At 44.2% G+C, this 21,937-nt stretch overlaps 1 protein-coding gene across 1 annotated transcript in view; it reads right to left on the reverse strand.

Moving 5' to 3' along the window:
- kdm2bb (lysine (K)-specific demethylase 2Bb) overlaps positions 1-21,937 on the reverse strand; it is a gene marked incomplete at both ends in the record, with an annotated part of 30,000 nt that overhangs the window by 275 nt on the left and 7,788 nt on the right. The window contains 12 exon segments of the mRNA XM_080529474.1: positions 1,339-1,557; positions 3,285-3,446; positions 4,675-4,838; positions 5,101-6,014; positions 6,120-6,248; positions 6,440-6,757; positions 7,194-7,280; positions 7,472-7,615; positions 7,873-8,109; positions 16,916-17,002; positions 18,336-18,787; positions 19,100-19,226. Coding sequence (XP_080385600.1) covers positions 1,339-1,557; positions 3,285-3,446; positions 4,675-4,838; positions 5,101-6,014; positions 6,120-6,248; positions 6,440-6,757; positions 7,194-7,280; positions 7,472-7,615; positions 7,873-8,109; positions 16,916-17,002; positions 18,336-18,787; positions 19,100-19,226 — 3,040 coding nt within the window.

Here is a 21,937-nt window from a genome sequence, read left to right on the forward strand (position 1 = left end):
ATAGCATGCACACAGAGACAGACTTGAGGCTTCAATACACAATTGGGTTAAGTAGTCATTTGCATTGTGGAATATGAGCCTTCAAGACCTCCCCACCATGGGTAGGATAACATGTACACTGTACTGTCAATAGGCAATACCCCCGCCCAGCTAAGGGCTTTTATTGGACTCTAGTGAGTGACGGACAGTAGATGATGATGATGATGATGATGATGATGAGATGATACTGTCGTGGCCATCAGGAGTACCCTAGCCCTCATTAGTCTAACAGCCATACTGATCCTCCCGTAATGGGCCTAACTCTCATCGATCCAACCCTTAGGAGGATTCCTCTCAGGAAGATCAGAATCATGGAGGGTTATTTATGACTCTTCATTGTGTAGCTTTGCTCTTTGTGATTTATTCTTCAAGCCTATTTTTATTTCCCCATCCCACAACTCCCAACAGTGCAACTTAAATAGACACAATTAGCTTCTTACGCTCAACCGTGGGATTAGGGTTTGATTTCATGGGGAGTGTATTTTTCTCGGAAGGCAGTTTGTCGCTCATTAAAAAGCTATCCCATGAAGCAATAAATTAACAATGAGAGGGACAGAAACAAGTGTCTGAGCATTCAAAAGGGACAATGTGGCCATGCAAACAGTATGTGACAGGGTCTGGTAAAAGAATCCTCAAGTAGGCATGTTTTTTTTTCAGTTCTTTCCAGATTATGAAAGTGCAGATTGTAAGCTTTCAAATGATGTGTCATACATTGATAATAGTTAAAGAAGATATGCTTATTTGAATGTTGGTCCACCTCAAACCAAATAGTGGAGAAATGTGCTCTGAATCAAAACACAGGCAAAACAGCTGCTAATAGCTGGAGCTAAAAAGGAACATTATGAACAACTACAATATGCTAAAAACACATAACTAAACATAATTAGGTGATCACACAGTCCTTGCTTTTGAACACGTCCTAAAACGAAAGTTTGTTTACAAGCCAATAATAACTTGGATTTGTATAGCGCCTTTCATAAAACCCAAGGACGCTTGAAGAGCGTCCCCAAGGACGCTTCATCACTTACCAGTAGCCTACGGCAGTATTTAGTGATCCTAAAACTGTTGTTTGTTATATCGAGTGGGCTCTTCAACACCTCAACTTTCGTAATATGCCAAAAAACACATTTAAAAAAGTTTAAAAAAAAAGTATTTTATACTTATACTTACTAAGGATTGCCAACATGCAGCCCTTCTTACCAGACCGTGTCACATATACATTTAGCACTACACCAGTTTTATGTCTTCAATCGTAAGTGGGAGGTTCTGAATGGGATAGGGTCAAGCATCGCTGCGTACCTGAGAGGTTGATATCGGTGAGTGAGTCTCGCGTGGTGGTTCCTGCAGCGGTCAGGATGTTGACGGACTGATCGGTGACGTGGTTGCAGTAGCTCAGGTCCAGTCTGGAGAGCAGGGGCATGTAGTGGATGAGGAGGCGCAGGGAGGTGTCCGTGATGTCCAGCCCTGCCATACGCAAGTCCACCACATTCCTCAGCTTACTCCTGTTGTCCAACTGACCTACACACAGAGAGAGATGGAGACGAGGAGAGGAGGAGAATGTAGAGGAATGTAGTGAAGCACCCCACTAAAGGATGTGTGTTTTCATCACACATTACTTCTTATCATCATGGTACTGGGAAGAGTTTTGTTGGGTGTTTTCACAAAAAAGTTAATAATATGGTTGCATTTGGAAACCTGAAAAAGGGGTATGAAATGAAATGATGAGGCAGAGGTTCTCAAGCTGTGCGGCCTGTAGAGGCGAACACAGGGGGGCACCATAGAACACAGTTAGACCTCACACAAGCAGGCTGCAGGATTTCGACCACAGCGCACATAGATTCTACCACTGCTTTTATACTAACAGAAAACGAAACAGATACAGTACTAGGGATGCACGATATGCATTTTTTCCAACCGATACCGATAACCGATGTTTACCCGCTTCTCGTGGCCGATATGAGAACAGATATCATTTCACAGTTGATAACCTGTAGTTCATGCACACCTGAAGGTAAGAAAGGCTATGTAGTGAGCAAAGATTGATGATTTAATATTCCATAGTGATCTCACCAAATCTAACTTACATCACTATTGTTAACACAACAAAGAGAACACTTCTGACTCTTCAAATGTTGAAATCATTTAAGCCTCTTTCACAAATAGTTCCCTGTAACTTCAATGGAATCCCAAGCTGTGCCGTCCAGCCATTTTCGCCGTTCACTCATGAGTCAAATGCCGGTAGATTCGCGTCTTGCTCCCTTTAACACATGTCTGCGTTTCCCTGGTTGCGAGATCTAAACTACTAGAACTGAAAGCGGCAGGTAACAGGCACGTAACATCCATATGCTGTATATATAAATAAATATATTTGACTACCAGCAAGACACCGGAGCACTCGTATCTATAACAAACGCGTAGATTGTATGAGCCCCGCGTCAGTCAGCCTTTCCGTAGAAATACATCGCTCTGTTATATATCTAACGTTACATGTTTTAAGGCATGATAGTGCATGATAGTGCTGCATTATGTTGATCTATTTATATCGATCTATTCTTGCCAATTCCTTATTACCAGTGGAAAGGGGGAAGGCTAAAACACTTTGAATGGAATAGACTTTCCGTTCAATGGAGGAAGCATGATACTCGCGAGTTCATCTCGCTTTTCCCCCCGTTGATGTATTAAACAATCTAAGCAATCTAATCAGAGCAGTTGTTATTATGTAATATTATTGATGGATGTGCCATTTTTGATGGAGAGCGGATGACTGGATGTGAGCATGTATTTGACTAATGCCGATAGATTCACGTCTTGCTCCGAAACCGGAGCTGTCGGCGCCGACAGGATTCTACAGCGTTCCTTCAAACTATCGTAATTCATGAACTATATGCCCAATCTAAAAATTCAAACAGTTTTTGAAAGCAGAGAAGTTGCACTTTTTGAACAGTTGAACTTTTTTAGGCTTATTACGGTAGTTCACCGAACTACGCAGGCGCAGCATCATGAGCGCGACAACCGGAACCGGAAATATTTCCGGCTTCATATTATCGGCTAAAATGTAATAAAACCGCTAAATATTTAATAACATTAATTTCCCAATATCGGGCCGATAAATATCGGCGCCGATAATATCGTGCATCCCTATACAGTACAACCTTTTATTTGCGATAGATATGTTAATAGCTATGCCATTTTTTAAGCCAGGCGGTTGTTCGTTCTAGCTTACTGCAGAAAGCTGGATAGTGTACCTGGTCTGTTGTCTGTGGGTGGTGAGAGCAAGTCCCTCATCTGGGCGTCCTTGAGCCCCTCCACCCACTGGACATCCAGGGTCCTCAGCAGGGGACAGCTGGAGGTACAGAGGGCCGACACAGCCACCCAGGAGCAGCCTGACAGCAGCAGCATCCGCAGGCCTGTAGGGACAACACCCAGGTCAACACAGAGAACAGACACCCTGACACCAGGAACATCCACAGGCCTGTAGGGTCGACACCCAGGTCAACACACAGTACTGGAACTTACCCATCACCACCCACTGGAGATATCAGTGTCCATATATGGCTGTTTCGGTACATTGTATTACGTTTGTAGAGTCGCTGTGAGAATATAGCAAACGCAGGGTAAATGACCTAGACCAAAAGCTGTATCAGAGCATTTGGACTACCTCCCTCTGACTACACCAGCACTCGACAACTCTGAAATAAACTCACCACACAATCTGCCCTTGTCAAGCTGTTTGAGCAACCTGCTCGTTGTTTTCCATTTTGCAATCTTATTAATATCCAGCAGAGTTAGTTAACCCGAGGGCGCAAAACAAATAAAAACAATAACTATGCAAATGTAATTACAGTCACAGACAGAATCCTGAGAAGAAACTGATAAGCAACAAAGAAAATCCACTGAAACATTCCGCATCCCCCGGGGACACAATTATGGAGCACACATATGGGAGCATTCTCTGAAACCTTAATAACGAAAGGCTCAACTCACACAAAGGGCTCCAATTTACTTCCGCTAAAGAGCACTGCGCAACAATAAAATCCTGCACAGACCGATTTGGTGTCAGTGCAAAATGTCCCTGCGACGGCCTACACAAACTTGGCACCGATATTAGGTGAGGCAGTAAAGAGAGTGAGAGTGCCTGTGAAGTTGTTATTTGAGTCCTGGGTTGTCGCCTGTCAGGGATAAAGCCTTATAACATCAGAGCATCCTCTTTAAATGTGGAAGTAGGCTTAGTGTTAGTGTATTCTCACATGACTACATTCTGTAAACTACTGTATATTCCCTACAACGTCGAGTGGCCAAAGTTGCATACATCAGTCGCCGCCGCTCTCTGTGCCAATTGCTAATTAAATAACGGAACCAAGCGTGCATGTCTTAGATAATACGAACATTATGCATACCTACTTCATAGAAAATACATTTGGAGAGCCTTTACACACAAACTAAGAAGATGGTTGTTAGAATCATCCTGAATGTTTGATCCATTCCAACATTTGCAGTGAAATCCTCATTGGCGAGGAAAATATACATGTCTATTATACTGTATATAAAAGACTATTCAGTTGAGACTATTCTGTTGTAAAGGTGCAGAGCAGGTTTGCAGTGCCTCGTCTCCAGCGGTGCAGTGTCGATGCTTACCTGGCAACCTGTTGATAAGCCAGCTCAGCTGTTTTTTGGAGATGTTGGTCCAGCTGAGGTCCAGAGCGACAGGCTGTCTCCGGATGATACCACTCAGCATCAGGGGGGTGATGGACTTACAGCGGTTCAGATCGATCCGTGTCCAAAGCCTCTTGTCACAGCACCTGTAGAGGCAGAGACCAGGCTGAATAAACGGATCACAGAGCCAACGTACCCAGATCAGTGGAGAGAATACCAATGAATGAGACAAGATGGAAGCCAGAGCTCTAGGGAAGCTCAGAGCCTAAAGCTTACAGGAGTGTTCGTAGTCAGTGACGTTCCATTGGGAAAATAATAACAGTCCTCTTATTTACACGTTGACTTGCCAGACTGTTCTCTGTAAGGTCAGAGCCCTTCCCTGTCATGTGGAGCAGATACAACACTCACCATCTGTTCCAGGTCTTGCAGACACGCATGCAGGCACACAGGTCTCTGTGTGTGAGATGACTGAACACAGCCATCCACACCTCCCTGCGCATCACGTGGGCCTGGCCGTTGTCCAGGGGCAGTCTGTCTGGCGGGGGGCTGATAGGAGGTGGCCGGATCACGTGACGCTCCATCTGGACACATTTGGGGGGTGAGCGGCAGGGAGGGGGGCGCTGGCAAATGGGTGTGATTGGAGGGCTGAGGTTCCACCCCAGGGGTGAGAGGTCACGGGGAGCTCCGTTCACTTCCCGCTTCCTTGGGTGGAGCCAGTCTCCAAGGTCGCTACTGCCGTTGTTGAGTGGCCGTCTGGGCTTGGGCTCCTCTCCCTCACTCTCTGGCTCCGTCTTCATTGGCCTGTGGTTCTGATTAGCCAAGCTGTCCTCCGTTTTTAGTGGTCGGCGGTTCTGACTGGCTAAGCCATCCCCAATCTTAAGTACCCTGTGGTTCTGATTGGCAGAGGAGTCCTCTGTTTTAAGTGGTCTATGGTTCCTATTGGTTGAGGAGTCCTCAGTCTTCAGTGGTCGACGATTGTGAATGGCTGGGCTGTCCTCAGTCTTCAGTGGTCTGCGATTCTGGTTGGCTAGACAGTCCTCTGTTTTTTGGATCTCCTGGTTGAGCTCTTTACTCAGCTCCTTGCTCAGCTCTTTGTTGGGGAGGCGGCGTCGCTGGCGTGCCTTAAGCTGGGTGGAGCTCTTCTCTGGGGTCTCGCCCGCCTCACTGCTGGGCCCTGCTTGAGGAGAACTGGAACACGATTGGTCACTCTCTCTGGCTGTAGACGTCCTCAGCAGTGGACTCAGCATGGCTTTTGGTTTGTCCTCCTCCTCACCACCATCACCACCATCTTTATCCTGCTGTACTTCGTTGTCGTCCTCCTCCTCCTCATCATCATCATCATCATCGTCGTCGTCGTTGTCCTCCTCCTCCTCCTCATCTTCCTCCTCCTCCTCCTTTTCCTCCTCTTCTTCCTTCTCCTTTTCTACAACTCTGTCCTCCCGATACTGGTCCTCCTCATCACGGTCTTGTTCCTCCTCCTCCTCATCTTCTCTCTCCGTCTTGATTGGTCGGAGAAGCTTGGGGGTTAAGGGGTCATCAGCCTTGGGGGGCTTCTTCTATAAGGGAACATGGACAGAATAGATCATATTACACTTACATTCATTTTCAAACATTTTAATATACATTGTCTCACATTAGCTAAAACGTTTGGTTTAAACTTGAAAGAGCAACAAAATGAACACGGGCTTGAGTCAACAGGAATGTTCAGCAGCTATTGCGACAGTATAGTGGCCTGTGAGATTCATACCTTTTTCTTGACGACAGGTTCGTCATCTTTGATGTCAAACAGCTTCCTTTTCTTCCTCAGGGGGTTATCCTCCAGCTTGGGCCGGGGTGTACCATCTAGAGACAGCATGGGGGGACGTTTCTTTGGAGGCTCCTCCACTTTCCTCTTGGGGGTGTCGTCCCGTTCCACCTTCCTCTTCATGGCAGTCGCAGAGGTCACCGTCGCCATTGGCACACAGGGGGTGTCCAGTTCCTCTTTAATGTCACGGTTCAGCCGCGGTTCCTTGAGGAGTGACCCAGGGAGGTTGGACGCATACTTGAACCCTGGTCCCCTTTTTTGCTTGACGGCCAAAAGGTGAGAAACAAGGAAACACAACTTTATACCTTTTGCCTATCGGTTTCAGGTAATGCAATTATCATTAAAAAGATCTTGTTTAATGGAACAAGTGTTACCTTCCTTTACATTACAGGGCCTAAATATTCTGCTACGTACATTCTGACTGGCATAAAAGTTACTCTACTCAAACAAAATACACCCAAGTAGATGCAGTGTTCCCATTAATTACCTAGACTGTGGAGGCCCTGCCATAGTCTCATAACGGGACGGAAATACTTTTACACACGAGCGACGCAGGTTTTACCCGTGAGTGATACGATCAGCATACGATTTAGCACTATCGATAATCCCCCCCCCTCCAATTGACGACTTTAGAGGGTCCAAGGTCCACCCACCACAGTCTCACAAATTCCTGTAGGAAACACTGGTAGATACTTACTTTCCCAGTCTTCCCTGCATGGTTGCATTTTGGGCACTCCCAGCAGTTTGGCAACTCGTCATTCACAACTCCACCTGAGTCTTTCACCTGAACAAGACAGAAGTAGTGAGACTCGGACAGTGAGGGTGAAAACAGGCATTATAACAAATAATATAAGAAATAATAATAATAAAGTAAAAAGTCTTGTTTTGGATTAAAGGGAACACTCATACACTTATACACTCAAACAAAGAAAGTACTCATTGCTTGAAGTGAACACTCAGCATTTAGTGGTCTACCTTGAGGCAAAGAGGATGGACGATCTCATTGCAGATGGAACATTCCATAAGCATGAGGTTAAACTTCTCCTCCTCGTCCTCCACTGTGTCCTCCTTCCCTGCCTCTCCACAGACCAGACACACTGCGGTGTGGGGCAGCACAGGCTGGACACACACATGGACACACACACACACACACACACACAAATTCAGTACACTCAATATGCACTCACGCCACCACATACAGTGGATGTTGTTTTTGAATCATTTGCACAACATCCCCACTGATCATCACCCATAATGAGAAAAGGTCTGTTTTAAGGTTTGTAAATGAACAAACGACAAAATATGATATGTCAGTGAACATGCAACTTTGAGAAGCGAGCAGTGGAGAGAGAGTCTGCGCCCTGCAGGGTACCTACCGCGATGCACTGCCTCATGATGCAGGACTGTTTCATGCGACCAGGCCCTCCAAACTTCTTCATGTCTTTGCAGAAATGGCACTCTCCACACTCGGTACGCAGGCACGCCTCACACTTCCGGCACCGTGTCCTCCTCCTCCGGGCGCCCGACGTGCTCCGGCTGGCCGACAGCTTGACCGCCCCGGCTGCCGCAGGAGATGCCGCCATCTTGGGTTTAGGCCGGTTGAGAGGCCGCTGCTGAGGGGAGAGGAGAGAGAGGAGACCCAATGTCTTTTGTTGGTTAACAATACCAAAGAGGTCACCAGCCAGGTCTTTCTGAAACATGTATTTCTTTTTTTGTGTGTGTGTAGGCTGTAGTATTTCTTCTCTTCTGCAGTATTATTAAAATATGCTGTGGTTGATAAGATCTGGACTCAACATCCAATCAGGACCAGTTAGGAGTTGATCACTTTAAGTGTTGTGTCACAAGCAGCAGAGCTGGTATGAGCCTGGTTTGGACTAACCCAGGGGTGCCAGCTCTGGTCTTCAGAGTGACACAATCGTGTCACCAACCAGGCTTCAAGATTTCAGTTTTAAATAGTTGTGGTTTAAATGGAAGATTTGTTTGACCACGTGTGTTAATGCTCCAGCAAAAGTATAACATTAGCCCAGTCCACAAGGACCAAAAGCTAGAGCTTTCTTAGAGGAGAACAGCAAGAGGGAATAAGTGGTCAACTTGCAGAGTCAAGTGAGAACAACATGCCATTTGTCTAACTCAAATCATCTGCAATTAGACCTCTTAAAAGCTCAGCAGTGCAATTAAATGTGTGCAATGTTTCCCTAGCAACACTCAACATTGACCACTTCTAACAATGTTACGTTTTATAGGGAAAGGTCATAAGTTGAAATGTGCTGTAAAACTCTAATAAATGCAGTTCTTTGATGGTGAGCACTTTCCATTATTGAGTCTATTTCCTCTTGACAGTTTATCCCACTCTCTGTTATTTCTGGCTCTGAGCCAACGTTGAGACTGTGTGTATGTGCAATCCATCAATCACCCAACCAAATAACCAACCAACCAACCACACACACACACACACACACACACACACACACACCTGATCGCAATACAATGTGCACAAACACAACAGGAACACAGCCACATATCCATGATGACTAGACACAAGACCCCATACCCATGAGCTTTACAGTAACGAAACACACTGCATCGTGTCCCCTGAGGGTTGCTGTGATCTCCTCTATATTGAGCAGCCAGACCACTTGAGGATTGTTTATACTTCAAAGAGACTCTGCCCTAATGGCTACCCCTCACCTACTGAAGAGCATGCATCACTGTGACATACTGTACTGTGCCGAGGGATTTATGGTTATGGAAATGAGCTGTACCAAGTTTACAAGGACAGGGCCATAGAGAGGAAATGCTTTTACAGTCCATTCAGCAGCATGCACTGTAGGCCAGTAGCTAAGGACAATTGTTTCCAAAGCAACACACTGTACAGTACTGTATGTGTTACATTCCAAACATCCTGCTTTCATTCATCTTCCGTACACTCAAGCAAACTTAAGACTCTGACTATTATATACGGAGGTTTCAAGTTCAAATGTCAAGTTTATTGTTACATCACATTACACGAGTGTAAGAGAGTAAAATTCTTAGGCTTCGGTTCCTGACATTGCATTGCAGCACAAGACATAAGGCAATAATAATTCAAGCATGATTCAAGATCAAAAGTGACAGTAGTACAAGGACATAAGTGACAAAAAATAATAGACATAATACAAGATAACGGTGACAATAGTACAGATAAGACAGGATACACTACTGGTGCCACTAGTGATAATAGATAGTTCAGTATTAAAGTGGCTGTGGCAGAACTCAAGGACATCAGGCATGTAGAATCAATAAATTCAATTTGACAATTCAGGAATGTTTGTGATCTCCAGACCAACTCCAAAACCAAACATGACTTGTCAACTATCCCCTCCCCCCCCCCACCCTCCTTACCCTCCTCCAGCAGGGTGAACAGGTTCTGTCACAGTAAGAACTGTAAAAACCGGTTTTGCATAATGAGTAAGGAGGCATTGTCAATTCATAGGAATGGTTGTCATGATATCATTGTCCATGAAGCGAGAGAAGCAGGAACAGATAACGTCTGTGATCACAATTGCAGCGAGGAATGTAATACTACCTCAGGCAGTCAGAGGTATTCGATTTCTATAGCAACATGAATCTTTGCCTAGTACTGTATCAGCCTAGCAACAACAACTTCCCATTCCCTCCACTCAGAGACATGTCCAAAGACTGCAGAACTGAAAAGAAACCATCAGTGATTTGAAAAGCACACTTCTAGGATGGCATCGGGGTGCCAGGTTGAAATCTCAGAGACTGTTGTTGGAGACTGATCCTGAAAGAGATGGACATGAAGCAGACTGGGGCTGATCAGAGGTCCTGGCAACAGACAGGATTATTGGAATATTGGGGGCATCTGTAATCTGCGGTGGATGGTGGGGGTCGTTGTTAGGATTACAGACTGTCTGGGGGTCTGAGCCATAGGAGAACTGAAGAGATCTGAGATGGAACACCTAAAGAAACAAGGACTCTTACACACAGCATTGCTTGTTTCACCTCTTCCATATTTCACAAGAAACAATAGACAATGACAGATGTCCTTTGTATCATATGACCTTAGGTAACAAGTTAGCTGATAGCATCTTAGTGGTCTTCAAGTAGGGCTGCAACTAACGATTATTTTGGTAGTCGACTAATCTGTCGATTATTTTTCGGTTAGTCGCGATTAGTCGTGTGGCTTTTCGCTGCGCGTAAATGGCGACGTAGAAGCATAAATCCGGCTTAACTAGCTATCTAACCTAACGTTACGCCAAGCTACAGCTGCTCACAGAGCTAGTTGATTGGCTAGCTAGCATTGCTGGCTAGACTACAGACAGCTCACGTTAGTAGGCTACGCTTGGCGCTGTTTATCTTACAGACAGCTCGCTGGTGGACTCAACATAATTGAAATAGCATTCACTTATCAAGCATCATTCATGATCATCCACCATGACTACCTGGTATTATAATAGTGACCACCCCTCACTTCATTTCATCTCGCGTTCTCCTGGCTTCAACATGGAAAACCCCTGCTACGTAACGTTACATACAAGCGCCTCTGTCTGTCACACGCGTGCCACAGGGCAAATAAATTAATAGCACAAACGCTCATAGCATGTACAGCCCTGTCCATGAGACGTTGTTTTCCAACATGTAACAGTAAAGCTAACATAAACATTACGACCCTAACAATATAACGTTAGCCAGTTGGCTAACAACGTTAGCTAAAACTTACCCAGCTGATTCTTGCATGGCTCTCGTTAAAAAAAGTTTTTTTATTTTTTTTAAATCCCGTTATTTTTTTTATTTTTTTTATACGATTAGTCGACATTAAAATTCCACGTCGACGAGTTTTTATGATCGACGTCGTCGATTATGTCGACTAATCGTTGCAGCCCTATCTTCAAGTTCACCTGCCTTGTATCAAGAGCAGAGTGGTCTACTAGCTCAGACATACGGAGGTCAAAGAATCCAAAAGACCACAAGAATTGGCACAAGCAGCCCGACACATTGTCTCTAAATCCCGTCCCCTCCCCCATGTCCATCCACGACACCCCTTAAAAGGACAGCACAACGGGACTGTGGTGGAGCAGTGACAGAAGGGGTCTGGGAAAAGGTGTGGGACTTTTGTTACAGAACCTTAACTGACCCACCATTCAGTCTCAGTGGCCATACTCTTTCCACTACTGACTCTCTACCAGACGAGTTGAACAGCTTCTATGCTTTGAACTGAGCCACACAAACCTCCTAGAGAGAGCCCACACCACAGACGACACAACAAGCGCTCCGACCATTGCCGAGGAAGACGTGCATGAGGTTTTGAAGGGCATCAATATACGCAAGGCAGCCGAGCCGGATGGAATTCCAGGCCAGGTGCTTAAAGCGTACACAAGACAACTGACTGGTGTGTTCACTGGTGTCTACACCATATTCAACCTCTCCACGGGCATAGTGCCCTCCTGCCCTCCTCGCACAGCCAGGTCAATGGTCAGGTCATAATCTCGCTCTCAACGCCGACAAGACCATGGAGCTGGTGGTGGACCTCATCACCATCAACGAGTCTGCTGTGGAGAGGGTCAACAGCATCAAGTTCCTGGGGGTTCAGATCATCAATGACCACCTGGGATGAACACACCTACCAGGAGGTGATAAAAGCCTCTTCCATCTCAGGCGGCTGCAAAAGTTCGGCTTCAGAGGCACAACTGAGAGCATCCTGACAGGACGCGTCATGCCTGGTATGGGAACTGCACTGCCCAAAACCGCAAAGCGACTGGTGTGCCCAGTAAAGCCCTCAGGATTATTAGGGACCCCAGCTACCCCAATCAGAAACTGTTCCAGCTATATTGCCGTCAGGGAAAAGGTAACTACTGTAAGCCTCAGAGCCAAAACCCAGAGGCTGAGAAACAGATCAGGCAATCCTGGAGAAATACATTGGAAGAATACAATACAGCTATGTTCTGTACATTGTAATTCTCGCCGATCTACGAGTGACATTGGATTACTATTTTGTCCTATTGTTTTTTCATTCAACTTTTTACACCTGAAGACCTAACAACCAAACTTGAAGCAATGGAGATGGACAATGTGACTTAACACAGGTGCGTGATATGATGGAACAGCAGAAAATGTTCTAGAAAGAGCTGTTGGAACAACAGGAGCGTAGCTTTATATAGCAATGATATAGCAATATAGCTTTATATAGCAATACCGGTGACACTTTCTAACAATAATGACCGAGGCAAACAACAAGACTTTACTGTGTGTGCCCAGACCGTTACGTGCCCTGCAGAAGCCTGCACAAAACATGCTTGTTCTTCTGTCGAAAAACCTAAAGATAGGCTTGAAGAATAGCCTAAGGTTGTAGGACATGCTTTTATGCCCATTTTTGTTACTGCTGTTTTTGTTATTTATTGTTATTTTGTTATTATTTGATATGCCTACTGGAGGCTATAGGCACATTTTTGTCATTGTATTGTCAGATAATAATGATACAGTCATGATACTCAGAACTGTGGTTAAACTGTAAATCGCGGTATTATTTGGGGACAGTTTAACAGTATAAAAAATTGGAAACCGTCCAAGCCTAACACCATTGGACTCATTTACTACCATACTGTATTGTATTATATTGCATTTCATATCACACTCTGCACAGCATTTTTGCACTATTAAAGTCACTGAAAAATCTCTCACTTTATTACTTTATCAATGTAGGGTTACTTTTTTACTTACTTACGTTACTTCTTATTATTGTGTTTTTTGTATCTGAATGCTGCAATGATGTCAATGTTGAGGAACCAAAGCCAAATCATTTTACTTGTGTACGTAAGATTAAATAAAAGCGATTCTGTTTCTGATCACAGGAAGCTGCTAGAGTTCAACACTGGATGACATGGGATATTTCTGGTGGCCTGTCCCAGTAGGGACTGAAACAGCAATGTGTTGTCTTCATGGAAGGACGAGCGAAGACAACACAAATTTGTCTCAATGACGTCAAAAACTGCAGTTAAGTTACTGCAGCGGTACAAAACATGTACACAGCCGGTTTATACCATGTAGTCCTTTAATGTTTAAATAGGTATATGCCCTTCGGACATATACAGTCTACCAGCCTGCACAGAGCTCAATAACCTACTATGTCACTGTCAGACTGATCAGAGATACATGCATTACATTTGCCCCCATTCCACAAGCATGCACACGTACCTCTGATGATCTTGGATAGATCCATACAGGACAGACAGTCAATCCTAACAGAAAACACCACCACCTATAGACACAATATTGAAAAGCAGCCAGCTGCAGAGCAGGGCACCTTCACCACCTGAGGTGCCAGGAGGCACTGTCATAATCTATATTAATGCACAAGCACAATCTACATGAACTATTATAGTTACAAATGAAAATGAGGAAGAAATCAAGTATACGGTCTTCGAATTTGAGTGTTTATCAATAAAAACTCTAATTTTCTAACTATCGACATCTCCCCTGTTAAACCCTCTGAAGCTAGCCCCTAAATAGCCGTAATACTGTAAGCTATGCTTTCAGCTGATCGTGAATTTCGGCTAACATGCCCACAGCCTTATCGAACACGAACATCAAGAAAAAAAGGGTGGCTGTGTTGACTGCAAAAACAGGGAAGAAGAAACAAATATCTTATGGCATCTGTGGAAGGATCAAAAAGAATTTGACTGCAATCCAGTGTTATCATAACAGCTGTAGCCAGTGAGTTAATGGAAGGGGGTGTGGAATGCAGTGGTGTGACTGTGTGGTGGAGATGTGTCCAAACCCAAATCCCCCTTACAAAATCTCATCTCTAATGCCACATTGCCACACCCCCAATACATATATCCAAATCCATTTCTAAAAACGTAAACCTCTTTTACCTGATCTTCTCTCAGTTCCCATAGACAAACTTGGGCATCTATAGCCTCCAGCCTAATTCATTCTTTCATGTCCACACATGCTAACACAAGCATATACAAACCTATCAAATATTAATCTTTAAGCCGTCTCTTTCTGCTTGATCTCTCACATACATATTCTTGTTGTTCATCTCTCATTTCCCCTTCTCTGTTCTGGAACAACCAGTAGCTGCCCTGAGGACTGAAACCGTCTGAACAGTGCCACCTCTCCCCCTTACTGCATAAACCTAAAACACCCACACCCACATAGACACACATCCACACCCACCAATCAACCTTGCAAAAAAACGGAAGAAAAATAAAGAATAAGAGGAAGGAGGGGAAACACAGAAAACAAAAAAACTGAAAATGCTTCTTCAGGTGTCTGTCTCCATTTCCTCATCCACTCTCTGACGCTACTCAATCCACTCTGCCTGACACAAACATTCCTCTGTGGTTGGCCTATGGCTTGAGGGGGTTTGGTCCAGCGGTGCGCTAACCTGTTCAGCCTCTGAGTCGTAATCCTCATCGTCAGCACTCAGCGACATGGCCATGGCTGTTTCTCAAACCCTGTCCAGCTCACAGCAAACTGACATGGCTGCAGCCCCAGCCCGAGCCTCCTCCTTCTCCTCCTCCTCCTCCTCTGCTGCTGCTGCTGCTGTCTACCCAGCGTCCCTCCCTCCCTCCCGCTCCGCAGCACCACGGTATCAGCTCTCACAGGCAGAGAGAGGCAAGGCACACAGCAGAGCAGAGCACAGCTCAGCGGCGCAGAGCTGGCAGCCTCATGAATATGGACGTCATAGCACTAGGAAGGAGGAGCACGGGGAGGCAATGGAGCCAATAGGGAGCCAATATGCAGATCATGCACTCGAATATGCACTGAGGGTGTCTGTCCCCCTCCAGTGAGGAAATAGAATGCAGATCCTGTTAGAGGGATATTCATGAGCTGGATCAGGAAGACAGGGACCGATGCAACCAATAGAGAGACAGATGGTATTTTATTACAAAAGGCACACACACACACACACACACACACACACACACACACACACAGCCAAAGAGCCCCCAGAATCAGCAGCTGGGCTTTAGATGGCCCAGTGAGGGTGAGCAGTAAACTAAATATCTATTCTTAAAATGTAGCACACAAATCTGAGCTGCTATTGTGCCTCAGTCAAGGGCTCGGTGAGGGATTAATCAAGTCTGTTGCTTTCCTGCCTTCACACTTCATCCGCTGATCTGAGTTTGATTGCTCTGCCTGCCACTGTACATCCAGCTGTGCTTCCCAGTGTTACAGTATGTTCTAGGGAGGGCAGGAGGATCAAAGGGCTGCACACAGACGCATCATCATAGCATTCATCATACGCCTCTCCTACCCTCATTCCCCATTCTGTCTTGCACATTGCATGAGGGGAAAATAACCTCTTCTATTCCCTTACTAGATGTGGTGACATGCTGCGACAACAGCAGTTTTCCTGAACCTGCTACAAAATAATAAACCTCTCCAAAAGAAAATGACATGGCTCGGGTCATTTTAAATCTTTTAATTTGAAAGACTTTTAAGGCATTACCATGTCATAGAGGCACTATTGCCAGGTTGTAAAAGATGGTGTGACAAGGCAGTGCAGTAGTAGGTCATTACTCATGAATTGATGATAATATGAATGACTCATCCATCTCATATCTGCATCATATGAGCTAGCCAGAAATCTATAAATAGCAGATGACCCTCTGACTCAATAAATGGTAAAGATGGCCTCCTATTGACTCAACTACCATAATACAACAAGCTGAGAGTGAAAGCAAGCCGAGCATGCTATACCATAAACAATGACGTTAACCCAATCTCCAAACCTCTGCATGCAGATGGCATTGCACAGAAGTGTCACAAAAACTGCCGTTTTGCCGATCCTATGACAATGAGCAATACTCTGCATGAGAAGCAGCTTCGAGCTCAACTGTTTCCAGTGAGCCTCTGGTAAAAGCCTCTCCTGGTGAGCAAGAGTGCTCAGCACAGTGTTGATGACCTAAAACTGACAGACACAGTGGAAGAGGCCTGGCTGTGACATGGACAAGATGAGAGGAGGAGTACAGAATATAACCAATCTCATTATCTCTCTCATTAGGCAACTCTGCAGCCTGCAAAGGCAAAATTATGCAAAGGAGTATATTCTCTGCTCAGGGGAAGGAGAGAATCAAGTGATAAGAGTGAGTGAGTCAGAGGCAGAGAGAGAGAGAGAGAGAGAGAGAGAGAGAGAGAGAGAGAGAGAGAGAGAGAGAGAGAGAGAGAAGAGATGGGCAGGAACTAGGGGCAAAGCAAAGACATACAAGTAGAGACACAGAGGAGAGTAGGGATAGGGTGGTGAAGTGAAGAGAAATACACTTATAGGAGAAAGAAAGAGAGGAAGTAGAGAGAAGAGGCACTGGCTAACATGCTGCAGTCATTAAACTGTGTTGTAGTGTACTGGGTACTGCAGCTAGCGGTGATGCATTCTATTTAGCCGAAGTCCATAAAATAAAATAAAACTCTCACCTTGATAGTCTTCTTCGGCCAACACACAACAGGTACTCCAGTGATGGCCACTTTGGGGTCATCATCTGCATGTTCCTTCAGAACAACCTGACCGAAGCAGACAGGAGGAGAGGGAGGAGAACGGGTAGAGTGAGAGAGAGAGAGTACATCCAGATACGCTCTTACGCTCTGGCAAATGCACACACAATACCTGAGAGCACAATGGGGGGTCATTTATAAACATTGCGTACACAAAAAAGCATGTGGGATATGGGATTTATAAATAAAAAAAAACACTTGGTGTGAAAATGTGCAGACCCTCCACGCACACTCGGACCCATGCGTATGCACAGAAACTGGAGAAATGAGCAACTGCGACTCCGCTGGCAGAAGGATAAAACTGGAGAAACAGTTTGAAAGTGCTACCATTATGTAAAATAAATGTAAATATTACCTCTCACGTATAATATATGAACATATATCCTAACTGTACATATTGTATTGATATCTCCATTGATAACTGTACCACACTGTATATCTTTACTGTACATATCATATTGCCATCCATACACATATATTGACTTTTTATATTTATATTCATTGCACGTATACTGACTTTATACTCATTTACTAATACTGACTGTATTACAGTACACCATGCACTGTCCATACATTTGTGGCTTTTGCACTATGCACTATTTGCATCTGGTTAGATGCCAAACTGCGTTTCGTTGTCTCAGTTCTTGTACTCTGTCAATGAAAACAACGTTGTTTTCTAATCTAATCTAATCTAATGAAGAGATCCCTGGAGAGCAGAAAAGAAAACATGATTTAGGATAATAAATCTGTTTTTACAGATAACAACCCCTCAAATATGTTGTACAGTTTAATCGGGAATCATATTTGATTGGATCTGTAATTATTAAACAATACTTGCATGATATGAAATGTATTCTCATAAATAATAAGAACAGTAGGACAAATTACATTTACCGGTACTGATGCCGTTTACGATGCCTCAGTCAGGCAGATACGAGTGCGGTGTCATATATTGTTATCATGTGTTCTTTGCACAGAACTGTGGGTGAAAATTACTGGGTGAATTTTTTTTTCTGTTGGGATTTCATTGTCGTCATGCAGTCAGTATGGATTCATATTAATTATGGGCGTTTCACTGACCATTTATAGGCAACTATGGGCGTTAAAAGGGTGGGACAAGATGCCCGCTCACGTGTGCAAAATGTAGAGTTGATTGTGATTTATAAAGGGAAAAAGGCATGGGACATGCGTACCCACTGTGTAATAAATCAGAATCTTTGTGTGCGTAAACGTTCTTGCTTGTCTACTACATACGCAACCTTTTTACATTAGTTCTACGCAAAGTTTTATAAATGACCCCCCTGACCTGTAGGTGAACCGGTTGGCGTGGCACATAACATACCTTCATGTCATCCAGCAGGGCCTGGGGGTCCTCGATGCCCTCTGGGACACACTTTTTGTTTTCTGGAAGTGACTCTAGCTTCTCCACCAAAGCTTTGAGGCCCTTCAGCTCAAACTCAGTCAGGTGAGACCACTTGCTCTGAGACTCAGAGCCTGGCGAGCCAGACGGGGTCTTGGGGAGGTCTGGAGGGTGGTGGGCGGAGTTGGGGATGCAGCCATCCTCAGAGTCATTGGACAAGGCAGATTTGAGGGGCGGGGGACCACTGGGGTCACTGGGTTTGCACTTCCTGTTGTCAGGAGAGCAGGGGCCGTCCAAGGAAGGCCGAGTGCAGCTGCCTCTCTCTGACCTTTCACCCTGCTCGTCTTGCGTCTGGGTCTCGCACGAGTCCTCGTCCATGTCCTGGCTCCGTGAGTCAGAGGAAGGGCTCTCTGTCCCCAGCTTCCTGTCTGAGTCTGAGGATGAGGAGGATGAGGAGGGACACAGGTTAGTCTATGAAGTTTGTTTGTGCTCTACAGTATCATGTAATCATACCTTACGCTGTCACATTATCCTTTCTACCACTTTCATTATGTCATCATTTCTAGGAGTCTCACTGATTTACATGAAGGTCAGGAGTGTTGTAGGCTCTCAAACGAGTAGAGTGTTGCCCCCCTGTGCAGTAATTATAACAAGAGTGCACTCAGGCTGGCGGAAGGATTCAACCACATTCATGGACACACTAGGCCGGCACAGGCTAAACAGCTCCATTATCTGGGCTGACTCACCCATCAGCACGGTCTCTGTGCGGAACTCCTGTGCAAGATGGGACCGTTTGGTCAGACAGTGCACGTATCTCTCCAGGACATACCAGCACATCTCATGGTAGAACGGGTAGCGGAACTTGGAATGAACCTGAAAACAGTTATGGAAACTTTGACAATCAATGACTTAAGACAAAAAAAGGCCTTTAGACGTTACTATGGTAACTCTACCACCATGGTATTTACACAGAGATAATCGACTGATGAATTACAGTTTTCAAATAAATAACTGTCTAAAAACACATTTACACAGCTCTAACAGCACTTAGAAATTACATTTTCATTCACGACTGAAAATGTGAAATATTTCAAAAATTCCATTGAACAGCCTGACTAGACAAACATTAGATGAGAGATAAACAAAAAAGACACATACTAGCACACCAGTGGACTTATTCAGGGCCATTTACATCTCTAGGGAGAGCTTGCACTCTCACAGAGAGCTACAGCAGCATGATCTGATTCCCACTCTCTTCTCAGTAACAGCACTATATTTATCTCACTGAGATGATTTCACACAGATCAACACTTTTCAGAGTAATGATCCTTTTTTTCTGTAGCTCCATTTCTTTGAGGTGTATAAATAGAGCACTCATACCAGTGCTGAGCCCCAGGGACCATATGAAACTGTCTCTGTTCCTCTCATCCCTCTCTTGCACAAGAAACAAAAATAGTGTTGTACTGTTTGCAAAGATGACTCTTCCCATCTGTTTTCATCATGGCTGAGAAAATGTCATTTAGTATCCATTAACATTCTAAAGCATGCACTGCTTGCATCTATGTCCTTACAATAACTACTCTGACCTTGTTATTGAAAAGAACAAGGGTCAAATACTGCTAGCTTTCAGATATATAAACTATTTGATTTTACAGGTTCTCTATGCAATCTTTACAAAGGGAAAGAAGTAAGCAGGTGTTTAAGTAAATGATCAGACTTGTGTCGTTGTGAATGATCAGAATGTGACACTTGAGAAGAATGTGTAGTTACATGCAGTATTACAAAAATGAAGCTTTTCCACAGAAATTACTACATGAAAAATGAGGGGGGAACAAATCTAAGGAGACTCCATGCATTAATTTGCTGAGACAGTTATATGCTACCAAACTATCAATGCCACTAAAATAACGCACCCAATCAGATATGTTCCCTCTTCTACCAAGCGTAATAAACATCTCTCTACTTAGGTCATACATAAACATTAGGCCTATATACTCACACATACACATACTAACTATCAAAATCCCTCGGGAGCTTGTGTGCAAAAAGGCGATAAACAAATAGGCCAACGGGCTTCAACCTCTTTCTTTGAAGACGTTTTTCAGTCTCAGCCTGCCAATATAAAATAAAACAACCTTCATCATTTCAGCCCTTGTAGTAGCATAGAGAGAACTTTTGATTAAACTAGAAGCCACAAACTCCTGTTTCCACATGAATATGGATAGACTTTTTTTTTTAAATTAAAAGCAGGCATTCAGAATTGCACAAACATCATCTTCCTCACTCATTTGTATTCACAGTTTGTTTCACAATTCCATGCTAATGCAAATGACTGTACTTTTAGCACAGTCTGACACTCTCTGTCTCACACTCTAGATCACATCCATCCTCCTCTGTCACTAGCCCCCACCACCTTGGTTCTCTGATCTGATCATCTGAAAGGACTGACAGGGTGTCAGCAATACAACTTGATAGCTCCACTTCACCCAACAAACTAAGTGGAGCTTCTCCCCAGTTATTTTCATTGCAGGTCAGAAGTGAAGGGCAGCGAGCTCATTCAAAAATATACAGTGCCCTGCGTAAGTAATGGGACAGGGAAGCATGATTTCTTCTTTTGGCTCTATACTCCAAAAGTTGGGATTTGAACAATTACTATGAGAAAGTAGAGATTTTCCACTATTATTCGAGGGTGTACATTATATTATTGGTTTCACCATTTAGAAATGACACTTTCTTTCATCAGGGCACTAAAAGTAATGGGACAATTGGCTGGGTCAATTGGACGGCTGTTTCTGGTAAGTCAGGTGTGTGTTCGTCATATCATTTGTGCAGGCATAAGAGAGCTGTTAATGTCTAGTTTTGATTCTAGGGTTTGCGTTTGCCTTTGGAGTCCAAAGACGACGTGTCAATGAAATCTGAAAGAAACTATACACTATAAAGTAACTAACCAGTACTTTTTTTCTTTTGACTGATGATTTTAACTGTTGATTTTGGTAAGCCTTGGGTAAGCAGATCTGTCAGCCTCATGTTGACAAACCCTGTCTGCTTCTCTTATGCCTGCACAAATGATGTGACAGAACACACCTGACTTACCACAAACACCTGTCAAGCCATGAAAGCCATTTAGTTTATCCAAAGCGACTTACATTACAGTGAGTGCATACACGTTTTGTATATACACCGATGAGCCAAAACATTATAACCACTGACAGGTGAAGTGAGTAACATTGATTATCTTGTTACAACGGCACCTGTCAAAGGGTGGGATATATTAGGCAGGAAGTAGGGCTGCACGATTTGGGGAAAAAAATCGAATTGCGATTATTTGGACAGATATCGCGATTGCGATTAATTTGCGTTTTTTTTTTTTTAAATAGCAAAAAAAAAAAGGGAGTTTTTGTAAAGTGTGGCCATATCTCCGGCTAGGAAGGTCGTATCAACGTGCAGTTTGTTTGTACGTCTTCAGGGGACTTAGAGGCTCCCTCCTCTAGCACCCCCACAGCCCGAGCTACGAGTGAAAGAACTAAACTTACATTGGGTTGCTTTAAAGTTGGGTTGCTTTAAAATCAAGCTTCAGATTAAAA

This window comes from Nansenia antarctica (assembly GCF_963989245.1).
Source record: "Nansenia antarctica genome assembly, chromosome: 4".
In the NCBI taxonomy this organism is placed as follows: domain Eukaryota; kingdom Metazoa; phylum Chordata; class Actinopteri; order Argentiniformes; family Microstomatidae; genus Nansenia; species Nansenia antarctica.